Below are 17,361 nucleotides of genomic sequence, written 5' to 3'. Positions count from 1 at the left end.
CTATGCAACAGTTACAGCACACACACACACACACAGATGATGTGAGAAACAACGCTAGTATTGTGGGTTTCTGCCACTAGTGAAGTCTCTCACTTGGCTTTGGGAAGATAAGCCATGGTAACAGAGTTGGAATCTTGGCTCGACTCAAACAGCATGCCGAAGATGTGGGTGGGAGCCTCTGTGTTACTACTGTGTACTGTACAACTGTTCCTGCAAGGAAACAAAAACAGAACTTTACTCTAAAATAAAGATACCACGCCATTGATGGCTTTGAGCACAAAGGTTTAAGGGCTGAAATCAGTCCCATGACATTAAAAATGTCAATCACAGTGATGTGAGTGTGTGTGCAACATCACACCAGACAAGTAATTGTATTCCACTCATAATATATATGTAAAATCGTATTGGAGACGATTGATTTAAACAACAGAATTTGACCAGAAGATTACATAATTGATGTTTTCGCCCTCTAAATGTCTTTATAGTTTTTATTTAATTCAATGCCAGTGACTTTCCTGCACTCTCTCTGTCTTACACACACACGCACACACACACACACACACACACACACACACACACACACACACACACACACACACACACACACACACACACCGTGTGACGTGTAAGCTCCCTATCAGACTGCGACACAGCTTTTGGTTCTGCAGTCCTCTACTCTGTATACTGTCCCAAGGTGCACTGCTTCGCGCTTCCTCCTGCAGCCCTGCCTGCTCATCAATGAGCTGTAATCCTGTATTCATCTATCACTAATCATATTGCGAGAAGAGTAGGACGACCAGACCTTGTGTGCATCATCTTTCTCTGTATGTGTGTGTGTGCAGCTCTTGAGGGAGGAGGGAGGGGTTGTGTATCCTAGCACGGAGCCTTTTCCTCTTGTAGTAACCGACTGCCAGCCATTACTTCACTGCAGCAGCAGCAGCAGCAGCAGCAGCTTTCATTCTGTTGGTACTTAGTGAACCAGACACACTAACCTGTCTGTTCACTCCTCCCCTCTCTCCCTCTCTATCTCTCTCTGTCTCTCTCTCTCGCTGAGTGTGTCTGCATATTCAGCAAAGCTGAACCTCCTCTTTCCTCCTCATCACTCCTGCGGCATTGCTCTCTGCTTGAAGGGGAGACTGGCCCGCTCCTCAACCACTGATCCTGCATGACTGTCACAAAGGTAAGAAGGCTCCGCACGGGCAATAACTTTCACTTTTTTATATGTCTCAAGTGATTTGGGGTGAGGTTTGGGATGTGAAGGGTGTTTCAGTCATTATTCTCGTTACGGTGATTTGTTTGTAGAGGAGTGTGTGTGTGTGTGTGTGTGTGTGATCAAGGATGATGATGATGATGATGATGATGGTTCTGATCAAATCAAACAGATTGTATGGATGCATGGGTTCATCTGCAGTGTTTCACAGGCATTCTGGGTAACTTGTTTTATTTGTGTAGTGAAGCTATATCAACTTTATTTGAGTTCAGGCCTGATGTGTGAAGACTTTAAGAAATGGAAGTTTGCTCATGAATCCCTTTCAGTTACCACAGTGTATGTGCAGGATTGCTCATGGGAATTGTTGGATATTATGTTTGTCCAGTTTTTTTTTATCAATGTGTTTGAGTATTTTGGAAGTTGATAGGGTTTCCTTCTGTCATATTGTGTATTGTGGCTTCCCCTTGCTCTATGGTTGCAGGGATGAACTTAGGACCCACACTCTTAGAAATAAAAGTACTAAGTAGAACCATGTAAGGTTATTCAGCTTGTTATATTAGGAAAACCCTTTTTGGTTCCAAGGTTCTACATGGAACCCTTAGTGTTACCAAGAACCCTTTTAAAACCCTTTATTCGGGAAATGTTTTTTCAGAAGCAAATGGTTCCAGGTAGAATCTCAGCCCTTGTAGAAGAACCCTTTTGGAACCCTTATTTCTAAGAGTGCATTTCATCTATTTGTTGAAAGGAGAAACAATGATATTGCAATTGCTTCTCTACAAATAAACAAAACAGTTGGGGGGGGATTTGTCTATCTGTACGTAAGCAGTCACTGTGGATAAGCAGGGAGAAAGTGGAGGGTTGGAGTTGGAGCCACACAGTTTGTCAGTTAACCATTTTTGTAAAGCCAGGTCAGAGGTCACTTTTCCAATTGAGAGGTGCAAGTATACAGAAGCTGTCGCAAAAGCAAAAAAAAATGTTGAGCAGGCAGTAAGGAAAGGAGTGTGTGTGTGTGTGTGTGTGTGTGTGTGTGTGTGTGTGTGTGTGTGTGTGTGTGTGTGTGTGTGTGTGTGTGTGTGTGTGTGTGTGTGTGTGTGTGTGTGTGTGTGTGTGTGTGTTCTTGTACTTGCGGCATACTGAGGACCAGTGAGGGTTTTTAACCAACAAAGTGAGGTCATTGTTACGAAGTGAGGACATTTTGGCCGGTCCTCACTTTGTTTTCATTAAAATCACTTCCTTCGGTTATAAACATGCTAAACTCTGTTTTTAACAGAGCTCCTCAATTTGGTACAAAACCCGTTTTTCAGCCCTGGTGTTTCACACATTTTGCTCTGGGGCTCCACCTGCAGACATGTTATGGTACTGCACCCAGTAGTTCTTTATAGATGTCATTCATGAAGTAGATATTTGTAATTGTGTTAATTTATAAAGTGGTGTGTGTGTGTGTGTGTGTGTGTGTGTGTGTGTGTGTGTGTGTGTGTGTGTGTGTGTGTGTGTGTGTGTGTGTTTGTGTGTGTGTGTGTGTGTGTGTGTGCCAAGCTGTTCTTGAAGTCATCAAGAACAGCTTGATGACACCAAAGTCTGCATTGGTGGTTGCACTAACTTAAGGCTGCAGCAGCCTCTTGAATCCTCTTACTCAATTAACCGGCAGCGAGAGAGAGCGAGAGAGAGAGGAAATTAGCACACCTAGAGAATTAACCCAGCCAAAAATAGATGACCTTACAGACAAATAGATCCAGGACAATGAACCTATTTTCTCATCACACTGTAATAATGGACTCACTCCTGTACATTCCACACCAGTTCTAACTATATCTATATAGAAAAACCTGCACACAGATGGCTTCACTCAAAGTAGAGCGTTCTGCCTGTGAGACATTCAAGAGACATTGTGGAGAGTAGTGTGCAGCTGTGTAGGTGGATGTTATGAGAACAGACAGAGAAAAAAAGGTCAGGTGCTAGTGTGCTGGCAGAGAGCCAACACCTAAATCTGACTGGAGACAATGCCAACATTCACAAAACATTATTTTAACTTTTGTGACCTTGACTTTTTGTTGTTCTTTCTTTGCATTTTTTATTATTCCTACTGGCAATGGTGGAAATGATGTTAGAAAAAAGAGTGGCAGATGGCAGACAGAGGCCTGAGATATTTGCGAAAAAAAATAAATAAATCAATAGAAGTGTGAAAGCACTCTGAAAGATGGTGATGGTGTGAGGTAAGAGACGAGGGAGCACTGGCTCTGCCTGCCAACAGCAGAGAAGTCACCTTGGAAGGTACCGGACAAGAGCTTCTGTGCTGACAGAGCTGAACAGCTTTCCACGTCTCAGCACAAAGGCAATATTGAAAAGCGATGGTCCCTGCGATGCCTACTTTACACCACATCCTAAATATGTTTTGTCCGGCCCATCCTCTTAAAGCTGCAGTGCATTCATTTTGGTGATTTTATTTTTCTGCACATTTGGTCCTCGTGAACAAAAATGTTGCAACATTATTTGTAAACTGCAATACTATCAGACCTGACTGATGGAGTATTACAATAGCATGGACATTTGATTGTATATGAAAGTTTCACACTGCAGTTTTAACAATATACAATACAATTAGTCAGCACTCTCGCCTTTACAGCAAGAAGACCCAAGTTTGCAGCCCGGTTGGAACACGAGCCTTTCTGCATGGAGTTTTCGCTGTGTTTGCATGGATTTTATCCAGATTCTCCGGTTTCATCCCACAGTCCAAAAAACATGCAGATTTAGGAAATAAGGAAATTGGACACGCTAAATTGACCGTACACACTAAGAAATCAAAGTATGAGACTGTACCTTTTGCTGTCGCTCCAGTTGTACCCTATCAAGGTACAAGCACTGTACCTTTCCTGTGTACAGGTACATTTTTGTCACTGGAGGTGCGGAAATGTTTTTTTTTTTTTTTTTACAAATTTTAAAGGTACAGTGCTTGTACCCTGATAGGGTACAACTGGAGCGACAAAGCATTTGTACCTTTATAGGTTAATTCTACAGGTACTTTGATTTCTTAGTGTGTAGGCATCAGTGGATGGTTGTTTCTTTCTATGTGGCCCTGTGATGGACTGACGACCTGTCCAGGGTGTACCCTGCCTTTCGCCCTATGTCCACTGACATTGGCATCAGAATTTGTTTTGTTTGCACACACACACCAATAAGCGATAGTGAATTTGACCTCTGCATTAAACCCATCCTTTGTACACACCAGTAATGAACACAAACACTAACCAGGTGCAGGACCATTTGCCGGCATTGTCCTGGGATTTGAACTGGTGACCCTTCAGTTACAAACCCAAATGCCCTTCCACTTGTCCATGGACTGCCCATGGGTGAAATAAAAACTGTTTTAGCTAATAAAAAAAAGGATTTTTAGAAATCATGTGACATAAATGTCCCTCCAGCTTCTGCATTTCACTGCACTAGAAAAATAGTGGATACAGACGGACGAACTGGATGGCCTGAATTTCGACATTGGTTTTTGACGCTGGTGTCTTATTCTCCTATGCACCGGCTTCTTCTATTGTGGCACATGTGCAGAGCTCCAGGCTGGCTTGAGTCTGACTGACTGAAGCACTACATGCAGTAGTAGCTCCATTACCAATTTGCATTATTTAGCTGTTAGTCCAACTACAGTTTCAGCATGTTTGCATTTATTTTAAAAGTACAGTTTTAGTCTAAGACTAAAACACACATTCACTTTATGTAAATGTACTGACTAACAGCATCCTTCAACAACACAGGGGGCAACAACAGAGGCTGGCCTGAGCATTGATTGTTGCCCCGAGTTACCTTTTCAGTTGAAGCTTTCCTCTCAGTTCATAGGGCTCAAGGGAGAGACAGCATGGCCACAGCGGGTTTTTTTCTTTCACAGCGAGTGTGAAAGAAAATGACCTCCTCTGAAGGTCACCAGGCCCATCCCTCCTTCTGCCAAACAACCTCCAGCACAGAAGGACTGAAGATTGTTCCATATTCAAAGCAATTTCGGGCATTCAGCGAGCTATTCATAATGTTCCATAAAGCACAACAGCAAGTTTCTGGAATAGAAATGGCTGTTGAATACCTTGTCTTTTTGGAACGCTGTAATTTACATGGTGACCCCTTAAATGGTCCAGTTGTTTGTAGTTGGATACCATGGAAAGATCAGTGTGCCAGCGCTGAGAGGGGGTGGGCCCGACCTTTGGAGTATCCCCCTTTTTGTTCCTTCACACCAGCAGAAATGCTCCTCAGTGAACACTGAAGGGAGTCCATGCAGTGATAAATGTGGTCCCTGAGGACAGTCTCTCTCTCTCTCTCTCTCTCTCTCTCTCTCTCTCTCTCTCTCTCTCTCTCTCTCTCTTTGCTTGCCAAAGTTGTTAAAGACAGAAGCACCCAGATCAGAACCTTGCATGAGTCTTGCTCTATACCATCTAATAACCGCCCAGTAAAAGGATTACAAATAAGTCAATATCAATAAACATCCAGTTATAGAGTCTGTGTTCTGCTGCTGAGTGAAAGTTGAATGAAATCTGTTGTCGTTTTAAACGTATTCATGAGCAGAAAGCACCTGTTAAACAGCAGGGAATTGCAGAGAATCATTGCACACATATTGAAAGTAATTTTAGTCATTTTTCATGTGTGTGCAATGCATAAAAATGTCGGTATATAGTAAAACCTTACCATTGAAAGACACTAACACTTTAGATTAGGAAACACATTCACTAACATATAACATATATAAGTCGCATACTAGCCCTTTATTAGTAATCATTAGGCACGTATTAACACCTTATTCTACATAACCTCATTCTACCTCTATTATGACATGAATTAATATTTTTACTACATAAGGTGTTAATATGTGCTTCATATTTACTAATAAAGGGCTTGTATGCTACTTATATGCATGTTAGTAAGCACCTAGTTAATGGTGAATATGTGCTCCCTAATCTAAAGTGTTACCAAAGACACTTAGAGCGCTTTCACACCAATAGTTCGATTACTTTGGTCCGCACCAGTCAGAAAAATGTTACAATGTAGCAAACAGACGTGGGTACGGTTTGCTTTCACATATGCACATTTCTAAACGAACCAAAATAGACGACGAAGCACCGGAACCAGACTAACCTCCGATTTCCACCGGGCGCCTTCACCGCCGTGGAACGTAAGCGCCACGGTCACCGGAGCTGATCGCTGGCTTGCCGAATATGGCTGGATTGCAAAACAGCAGTGGGGATTGACGCTGGGCAGAGACGGCGCAAAAAACACGCCGCTGACATTCCTCGCCGCTGACGCGCCCCGTGGAAATTCGGGGTAATCCTGTATCTCATCTCATACAGATAATGCATTAAACTATAACGTTTCGTCCCATTTGGTTTGGTTGCTTTCACACCAGAGGAACTGTACCAAAGTAGGGCGGATAAAGCGATCCGAGACCACCCCTTCAGGCAGGTCTCGGACCGGTTGTTTCGGTGCGCACCAAAGTACCGAGATTACATTCACACCTACGCAAAGGAACCGTACCAAGGGACCAAACACGTTTGGTGCGCACACCTAATGCTGTAGGTGTGAAAGCACCCTTATATTGCAAAATACTGTATACTGTTATTGAATTATTGCCTTTGCCAAACCCTGGACAATCCATCATCTGTATATGGACAAACTTCACATTAAATTGTATCTTTGGCTACACTTTAGTTGTACTTTGGTTGAGGCTACATGTGTACCTGATGGAAGTGTTCAAAACAAAACAAAGTTTTCCCATTAAACAACTGTTGTACCCGTTTCATACTTGTGGATACCCAACTCGTTGCCCCTAAAGACCGGTCCAGATTTACTCCAACAAATGGCCAGATTCTTGAGCTCTAAAACCTCAGTCTTCACAAATGAGAAGCACATACTTTATATTTAACCGGCTGACGTGGGATCATTCAAAGTAACACTCCAGCTGTGCTAAGTGTGTTTGCAATTACACAGATGCAAACTCACTATAAGGACGCCCATTTTGTTCTGATGTTAGTCACACGTGTGGTTTGGGGAAAAAAAAAACATCTGTCAGCCATTTTCAGTGTGTTTATGGTATAGCTTCTGCTGTTAACTGTACAGCTGTTACAGCTGTTATAGCTTATAACCATTTCTAATGTGTTTCAAGATAGCAGAGCTTTGACATATCACAGAGTCAATGCCTATCCTTTTATTTTTTTTAATATGCTTTCACAGTAATAGTCATTTTATTTGTGTTATCGGTTCAGAAAATAAACCTTAAAATTGGAAGCCTTCTACATGTACACACACACCACGCCCACCATAAATCCTAATTGCGTCTGATTTAGAACGTGGCCATTGCTCAAGCTCAATGTTTATCTGCACGCTGTCACACACACACACAGCAAAACACAGACCGACACAAAGAGCTACTGTAAATCTCTAACCTAACAATTCAAAACCTGTTATTCTGATGGTGAGAAAAAGGGGCTGACAGCAGTTTAGGTGTGTGTGTGTGTGTGTGTGTGTGCAGGGGTGTGGAATGGGGTGGTTGGAAGGAAAAATGGATAATAGTTGTGAGAAAGCATTCACCACAGGAAGACATTCAGATCTCATGAGCTCATTGCCTGTCAGAAAGCTTCCTTACCATGATCACTATGTGTGTGTGTGAGAGAGAGAGGGAGAGATAACTTTTCAAATATGTGTGTAAAGAGCCTGAGATCTGTTTCCAAAAGACTTGGGGAAACTCTTCATTCCTTACGTCACTGAGAACACTTTGCCGCAATACATTTATTTGTGAGCACTTGCATCAAATAAATTCATTGTGAACTAACTGGAAATAAGAACACGAGAGAGTGACTTTTATCTGCATCCCTTTTCCCCACCAGCTGAGATAAGTTGCTGTGTGTGTGTGTGTGTGTGTGTGTTCAGGACATAGGATGAGCTTCCTGTTTTTGGGCCTGGGGATAGAGCAATATATGCAATAAATGCGCTGACACAGGATGCAGGTTATACGCTGGGAAAGTATGTTGTTCAACAATAGAGTGAGGGTATATGTTTAGATTATTATGTAATTCCAAAGAAGCTTTAGGATTTGAATCCAATACAAATTCAGCTGTCTTTGGACTCTGGTTTAGTCTGGATGGGTTTGCTGAAATGATTTGGTGAAAGTTACAGTTTGTCAATATGAAATCTTCTGTTTAGCTTGAGACAACTAGGTTTCCATGGTGTGTTTTTTTTACCCTTGGATGTCAGCTCTTCCTTTTACTGGAAAGCAGAATTTAATGATGGTGAAGCTGCAGCTTTTCTTTCGATGGAGCTGTTTCTATCCCTCTCTCTAAGGGTCAGTCCACACGGAAACAAGTCTAGGTGAATCTGCTTTTTTAATTGTTTCAGCGTTTTATCCACATTGAAATTCGATCACTCAAATGCTGTTTATCGAAAAAAATGTGTCCCAGAGTAGGACAATCTCAGAACACCCTCAGTCATAATGAGCATTTTACAATCCTGTAATATTGTAAGAGTTTGTCCACAACCTTGAAAGCCAAACTGTCACAGCAATTAGAGAAACTGGACGCAAAACAAATTTCAGACTTGTCTGACAATAAAGTATTATCTATCTATCTATCTATCTATCTATCTATCTATCTATCTATCTATCCATCTATCCATCTATCCATCTATCCATCTATCTATCCATCTATCTATCTATCTATCTATCTATCTATCTATCTATCTATCTATCTATCTATCTATCTATCTATCTATCTATCTATCTATCTTTCTATATATATATATGTATATATATATATATATGTATATATATATATATATATATATATATATATATATATATATATATATAGAAGGAAATGCAGAGTCCCTGAGACTTAATGGGACTCTACACTTTGTATTCTTCCACAACTGATGACAAAAGTAGCTGGGGTTGCCCAGATCGAATATATAGGTCCACCAAAGAGAAGCTTGGAGGAATTCCAAGCCATTTCCGTAGGTGTGTGTGTGTGTGTGATTTTCCTCTAGCTGCCCTCTACAGCAGTAGTGGGGAGGCCAACAAAGCCTCGGCAGAAGTCCAAACTCGTACAACCAAGTCTTAAATTTTCCAGAGCCTCAGGTTTGTTGATCCTCTTCAGTCAGTCTTCCCTCTGATTTACAGCATTGGTGGCATTTTGCTCTGTCTGTCAGTGATGCATCAAACCACTTACCTAAGCACTTGATTGGGTTGTCCTCTATGGATGGAATGACGTCACCATGAACTTGTGGACTTATTGGCTTCAAAGGACACCCTTGCCTGTGAAGCCACATTGCCCTGAGTACCCAGTGCCCACCTTGCTTGGATGTGTGTGACACAGTTGTTGTTGTTGTGATGTCATCCATGAACCCATGGAGTGCCAGTTGGATGATGCCTGACTCCAGCCTGGAGCCACGGGTTCTGCTGCTGAGATGAGAAGGTTTATACCTATTATGAGTTACATGGTGGAGATGGTACATCTTGTTGGAATCCCTTTGTGTAGATCCTTCTAGTCAGTTGTGAACTTACCTGATGTAATGTGAACATGTCTTGGCTGGCCTCCAGAATCTGGTATGTGGTCAAGTCCTTGTTGGATGAAGTTATGTGATACTGACCCATAGGCATTTGCAAGGTCTAACCAAGTGATTGTTAGTGAAATTTAATAATTCAATTGAGTAATGAAATGATTAAGTATACAGCGAAGTTTACAGTCCAGTAGCAGTCTGTTGTAATTGATATTCTTCTATTTAGTGGACAGTCATAGTTATCAGTATCACTACACTTACATGACTGCAGACTGTTGCATTGCCAGTCCACTGCAGTGACAGGCGCCATCTGCAATAGAAGCTGAGATAATATGTCATGGAATCTTCTTACATAGTTTCATCCCACATCACATTCCCAAGCATGGGGCTGACAATGATAGTGTTGTAGTCTGTATTTTCATTGCTTGTCAACTCTGCGTTTAGCCTCGGTTTAGATTTAACACTTAGTCCATTTTTAGACTTATATATGGCATATAAAAAATATATTGATGTGTAGAAATCTCACAACATATCAGACATGCTGATTATAGCTTTGTTTATCCTGAACGGCAGAGCCCCAAGTGCAGAATGGGAAAATAAATGTTGTGATAGTTTCTTATGTTACTGTTCTTTTATATCAGACCTGTTTGAGTTCTTATCGGCCTTATTTTTATTATTGTAAATTAATTAAACGAAATAGACACATACAGCACATTAGAATAGAATTATATTTAGATTATATTTGCAGCCTACTGTAGGTTGCCACTGAGAGAGACAGTGATCATAAGTGAGCAGTAAGTGAGATCAGGATCAGGGAAGATGATGCTACCACCCACTCCCTCTCTCTCTCTTTCACACACACACAGATATCCACATTAGAGTTCATCTGGGCCAAACTCAGCAGTGTATTCTGCCCATGGGCACTGATCACATGCAGTGTAAATATAGATTAATCTCTGTAGCACAAAAAGACTTCTATTTCTTTATCTCATTCCTCGCGTGTGTATATGTACAGTATGTGCATGTGCATGTGTGTGTGTTTCAGTTCATATCTTCTGTTCCTACTTCTTTATATTGGTATGATATTTTGTTTAATCTTCATGGTACAGCATCAATTAGAGTTATGTTATTATAAGGCACACAGTGAGGTAGACATGGTGGTCTGGTGTTACCTAAAGCCTCTTATAAAGGCTGTAGGTAAGTGTGAGAATTGTGCCTCAGAAACCCTGGTGTAAGGCTGGTTTGTGTTGAGTTGGCGCTCAGAGAACTCAGATGAGAAGAAGCAGGTGACAGTGCAGAAACTCAGTTTCAGCTGAGAGATGATGTAGTGTGCTCTTGAAGTGATTCTAAGTTGCTGATAGTCTTTTTGAGGGAATTGAACCTGAAACATAGTGTAAACAGAACAGTTCTGGGTTAGGGTTAGTGGTTAGGGTTAAAAGTCAAACATGATTATTATAATATTATTATTATTATATTAACCCTAACCCCTCTGAAAGCAGCAGCTTAGTTTTAGTGTAACATGTTCTCCCTCTGTTTAGAGCTATCAATATACTTTTTGTACTTGATAATCTTTTGTTTTACACATTGCAACTTTGTGGCCTTGCTGGCATAATTTAGTTGTGGAAGCAACTGTTCAATGACAAATACACATTTTCTTGAATCTTGAATATGTTGTCCACATGGTTTTGGTTAGAAAATATAAACACCATTGAACATTTCAGTTCAGTTCAGTTCAGTTAAGTTTATTTCGAACATGTGAATAATAACAACAACAAAGGAAGAAATGAAAAAAAAACAACAACAAAAAATAAATAAACATACAAAATAAAGCATCAAAATACATTTTAACATGTCCGAAAAGGAGTAGTAAGAAGAAGAACTTATAAAATACTAACCCTTCTCCATTTTCTAATTTTTATCACATATTATTTTTGCTATTGGATACTATTTTCTCTGGTTGCATAAGCACAACTATAGACATAAAGCCTTTTTCTGTTCATTTGATTTCATATGACACTGTAGTAATGTCATTATGCCATCTAGCCATCATGTGCCATTTAAACGTCAATAAAACAACTACAAAGAGATGGGGAAAGACCACAAAACTAGTAAAAAAAAAAAGACATTAAACAACCAAAAAAAGAAAAACAAGTAAATTACAAGATTAGGGGGAAAAAAGACAATGAATAGATTAAAACAGTACAAAATAAGTATTGCTTATTTTCCGTCTGATTCAGTTTTATTTTTCTTCAAAATAAAACAAATGACCACTGACAAGGTCTGCAGCCTCCGTTATTACTGTGCACACGAACCAGCACATCTCTAAACACACACTGAAGTTTATCATTTCCACAAAGGCATTTATTGAATCTTACTCTTCCATTAATGTCCATAGGTGTACATTAATAGGTGTCCGATCAGTTGACTCAAAATACCTATATGATTCATTACTGAATGAAAAAAAACAGTAGCAGACTAAACATGACTCTGGAAATTAGCGGGCCGTAGATGAATCCAATAATAAAAGTCCCTCAAGGAATAAGATCCTAAATAAAATATGAGTCTCAACTCAGAGAAGTGAAATGAGGTCTGCTTTTTACAGCTGCGCTTTAAACTAGGACACATAGGTCTGCTGTACTGGAGAGATCGAGTTAACAGGCTGGTGCGATCAGATCAATGCAACAGACTGGAAAGAGGTACATGAGTGACCATGTATGTGAGATCCTACATATGGACACAGGCTAACATGTCCAAGGGATTTATTGTATGCAAATTTTATCATGTGCCACTTTAACAATGTAAAAATTAAAGGAGGTACAAAAACGTATGGAACGTAGCATCATTACTTAGCGTTATTTTCTGTTGTTAGCTTCTCCTGTGAGTGACCTCATTGAATGGCTCCTCTGAAATAGGTCAAACTCACAGCACATTAACCTTCACCTACATATTGGAATACTGTTATTTCAAACGTCAATTTTATAAGCCCATTGTACTCATGTGCAGAGCCTGACATTAACAGAGTACATTTACTTGAGTAAATTTACCATCATAATAGTCGGCATCGCCCTGAACAAGGATCCCTTGAAAATATTTGCAAATCTCTTAAGGAACAATTTTAATGAATTTTTGAAATTCAGGAAATGATCCATTTGCCCTGATGGACTATGACAGTGAGCTGACTTTATTCAAAAAAAACAAAAAGTATCTCGGAATGACTTCAAATTTACCATCATAATAGTCGGCATCACCCTGAACAAGGATCCATTGAAAATATTTAATTTTAATGAACTTTTGAAATTCAGGAAATGATCCATTTGCTCACTTTGACAGTGAGCTGACTTTCTTCAAAAAACCATTAGGCACATTTGCGTTGTGCCTAATGTGGTTGCACAGTGTTTGTATTATGTTAGCCTTTACATTCCTTATCATGCATGACCATAACTGAAAAATATTCTTCAGCTCCCACTATAGGAATACATACTTCCTACAGGCACTGCACTAGTATACGTAAGCTGAGCATTTATTTTTATTTGTGTGTGTTTAACACAGTCAGGTTCAAATGTGGATGCAAAAAAATCCATTAAAACTCTAGCAGAGGTTTTTCAGAGCGTTGTCATTGTGCTATTGACTTGTGTACAGGTGAGACGTGTACACTTGTACTCTTGTTACTCAAGTACTTTTAAAAACAAGCATTCTTTTACTTAATAGACATCTGACTGTAGTACTTTTACTTGTATTTTTTGCAAGGGGTATCTGTACTTTTACTCAAGTAATAAAGCTGTGTATTCGGTCTGCCTCTGCTCATGTGTAAATGTATCCGTGTATGTTTGAACAGTGCATTTACCACCTCCACTTGGATGGACAGTATGATTAAAGTATATGATTAAAGACAGTGATGAGTGTCTTTGTGTCTTTCATTTCTGCTGAAGAATGAGCAGAAGAAAAAGCATCTGAGTCATCAAACCACAACTGACCTTGTCCAAATGATGAACTGATTATGAAGTGTTATCACACATCATGTGTTTGGTTTGTTATATTTTTTTCTAAAATGAACCTTTCTTTATATCCTGTAGTTTCTTTGCCTTCTGTGTGAATTACTTCAAAGTTACTATAAAGATTTTACAGAGGCCTTACCTTGCTGCTGTTTGGGATGCATGTTTGTTGGTTTGGGCTTCTGTACGGCAGATGTTTGGTTTGACTTGGCAGTAAAACACTAATAAAACATTTAAATGGGCTTTATTTAAATGATTTAAGTGTGCAGTCATGGGTGTGATTCATGCAGTAAACCAACCAGTCACACCAATAATGCTGGGAGATGTACTTAGTGGATTGCGATTATAATGGAGGACTTGGCAGAATGCTTCTGTGCACAGGGGAATTGTTTTAGGCTGTGAACATGATCGGTCATTTATCTTTTCTTTGTGTCTCTAAAAGACACAGAAAATCAACACACAGTTTCCCAAGATACAGTCCATACTGCGACTGCGTGTTTTCATCTGCAGTCACCTTAAAAATCTTAACAGATCTGAAATTAAATCTCACAGACTGATTAATCGTTCCACAGACTGATTAATCAATAATCTGATTCAAGTTCTCCTCCTTCTCCTGCTTGTGCCAAACAGCGTTCTCATTTTAAACCATGACCAGAGCTGATGGGATTTTGTGTTGTGTTGTTGTCTGCCCTGTTGTGTTGTGTTGTGTAGTACACATGTCCGCCCATGAATCAACTTTGCTTCTGTCAAAGATTATTCCCCTGAACACAATATCTATATCTCTATGTATTAGCTTTATTCAAGCAAATGCCCACAGTGTGAAAATAAAGTAAATTCAAGTCGTACTGGAAATTCACTATAGAAAAAAAGTCAATAATATTGTGCTGTAGTAAATTAAATCATTAAAAACATCAATATTAACCTTCTGACAGTTTTTGTTTGGCATAAGTGTGTGTTTAGCCCTTTTTGTTGGTTGCTACGGTGGTTAAGGGAGTAGGGAATATATTATATCTATAAGTGTCCTCACTAGGAATGCTGCACAAACCTGTGTGTTTGTGTGTGTACTTGTGAACCAAAAGAACAGGGGACTTCGGTGTTGTTACACACCCACATAGAGGGGACTCCACAGTGAACATGGGACATTTTTCAGGTCCCCTCTTTGTCATGCTTTGAATCAAGCTAAAACCATGTCTAAGATGCTCTGGTGAATTTTTTTTTTATATTAAGCAAAGTGGGGACTTGCAAGTGTTTGAGTGTTAAAGTCCATACTCAGCAGTGCCTCTGCTGGCTGGAGCAGGAATTTTAAAACCTCATTCACACAAATCCATCCATGCAGGTACAAATAAACGTCTTAATCACACCACGGTAGTGTTGTTTTTGGCAGCCTGTTTTAGTCTAGTTTTTGTGTCAAACTGTCATTTTTAGTTTTTATTGGTTTTAGTCACATTGATACTCTTTTTTTTTATCAAGTCAAGTTTTAGTCGACTAAAAGTGTGAGCATTTTAGTCAGAATAACCCATGACTATTTTTATCTAGCTTTAGTTGACAAAAACTGATGACATTTTAGTCTAGTGAGGGCCAATAAAAATTGTATTTTACTCTCTTTTTTAGTAATGTAATTCTATTTAACCCAATGAATATAGTACACTTACCTAGAATAGGTAAGTATACCTATGTGTGTGTGTGTGTGTGTTCTGCTCCTCCACTTTCTCTACTTGTCTCCTGAAACATTATCCTTTGATGACCTGCTCATATTTGCTTTCTTCCTGTTCTACTTCCTCACTCTCACTCTTTCACCTTGAGTCTCATCATTGTTTCTTCATCTCCCTTCATCTGTATTTGTCTTGTTGCTGCAAACCCCCCCCCTCTGTTGTTTGGGGCCCCTGCTCACATCATTATGCTCCAAAAAGCAAGTGGCAGACACTCCTGGGGGGAAAAACCAAAGTGAGCCCAGGAGTGGTTATTAATTAATAACTTTCCTTTAGATGTTTGAACCTAAATGGAAATGAAAAAAAAAGCCTCTCATTTATGTTTAAATGATATATTTTATGTGATAAATGTTGAAGGTGAAAAAACAAACTGGTATATTGAGCTAAATACTACAATACACACCCAGAGTAATTATATTATCAGAATGATAACACAAATGCACGGATTCCAGGACACCCACTCCTCCATGTCGTCCATATTGTGATTAATGCCCTTCAGCAGCATTTCTGTGTTTCCCACTCTTAAGTACTATGCTCTTTGCACCATTACCACTGCTTAATGGTTTTGGCTTAATGCCTATAGAGCTGCCACTATATGAGCTCCTGCATCTCCCACCATTATCACCGAGAAACATCCTGTCATCATGTACTGTACACCCACTCACCTCCTATGCAGCGTTATTTCACGGTGCTCGTCATAATGCTGTCCACTTTGTTCATGAGAAATAATAATTGAACAGGTGCATAGTCTGAATTAAGCTTGTTAACATGCTAACGTGAGCTTAAACCTGTGAATAAGAATGTCAGTATCTTTCAAAACAAATGAAAGTCATTCTTTCTTTTTAGAAATGTGGCACCAGTTCAGTCAATGATGATATATTTCACACAAATTTTTTTTAAAGAATACCGACCTCCTGGTCGAAGAAAATTCAGAAGTACAGAATAATGAAAAAAAAAAGTTTAAAATACAAATATCCCACTCCCACATGTCAAATTCAGGTCACCACAGTCAATAAGATACATTCCATGGGAACATTTGATGTATACCTTTATCTAAAAAAAAAAAAAAAATTACTCAGTGTGCGTGTTTCGATATCTCGATTGTTAGGTCACAGTTTGACAGAATCAAATTTAATTCTAAAGGTTTTAAATTCTAGAATATTACATCACAGTTCCACATTTTTGGTTATGTCCTTTAAGAAATTTAGAATTGCCTGTTACAGTTCTGCATTATTGGCAAATACAATTCCTGAATTATGTTGTGAATTTTGCTGTCAAATCTGTTAAAGTAGACTAGAATTGTTATTATATCAAAGCTCCACAAAGCCACGTTCCTTTCCTTGCAAGGATTATTTACTCTAAGGCTTAAGGTCAACGGAAAACTCCTTTCACAAATAACACTTGCATTAATTTATACTAACCCTAAACTAAATGAACCCAATACTGGCTCCTACAATAGGGTCAGAAATATGGAACATTTGTGAGGGCGCTCAATCTTCTGTCTCTGTGAGAGTTGGTGGGAGAATCAACTCACTGCAGTCAGGTGTGTGTGGCACTGACTGCCGTTGGGTGTGGGGAGTGTTCAAATACCCTGAGTCTCCAGTGCTCTGTGCTGACTCATCATTGTCTCACCTTCAGAGGCAGTGAGAGCTTCTCCCTGTGTCTGCTTAAGTTGTCGGTGTATCTATAAACACCAACTCAGAACTTTGTGTGTGTTTGATGTCACTTACCTGTTTCCCAGTGTATAACTTGTGCTTCTGAAGAGTTTGTTGTAATGTCAGCCTTTCAGGTTATCAAAGGTCTCCCGGGCAGACTTTACCTTTCACTTCGTGTTTTTTGGGTCTCCTGGACAATTCTGGTGTGGAGTCAGCTGCTTGGCAGCGGTGGTTTAGTTAATAATTTTAGTGCTTTATTTCAT

General features: G+C 39.6%; 1 protein-coding gene across 1 annotated transcript in view; it reads left to right on the top strand.

Moving 5' to 3' along the window:
* Positions 1-1,043: 1,043 nt before the first annotated feature.
* coro2ba (coronin, actin binding protein, 2Ba) overlaps positions 1,044-17,361 on the top strand; it is a gene marked incomplete at its 3' end in the record, with an annotated part of 35,051 nt that continues 18,733 nt past the window's right edge. Inside the window, exon 1 of the mRNA XM_083900960.1 lies at positions 1,044-1,180. Coding sequence (XP_083757086.1) covers positions 1,166-1,180 — 15 coding nt within the window. The 5' untranslated portion in view covers positions 1,044-1,165. The remainder of the gene's footprint in view (positions 1,181-17,361) is intronic.

Source organism: Microchirus variegatus, assembly GCF_963457635.1.
Source record: "Microchirus variegatus genome assembly, chromosome: 14".
Lineage (NCBI taxonomy): Eukaryota > Metazoa > Chordata > Actinopteri > Pleuronectiformes > Soleidae > Microchirus > Microchirus variegatus.
Note: the sequence above shows the minus strand (reverse complement) of the source record. Positions and strands in the feature narration are given on the sequence as shown.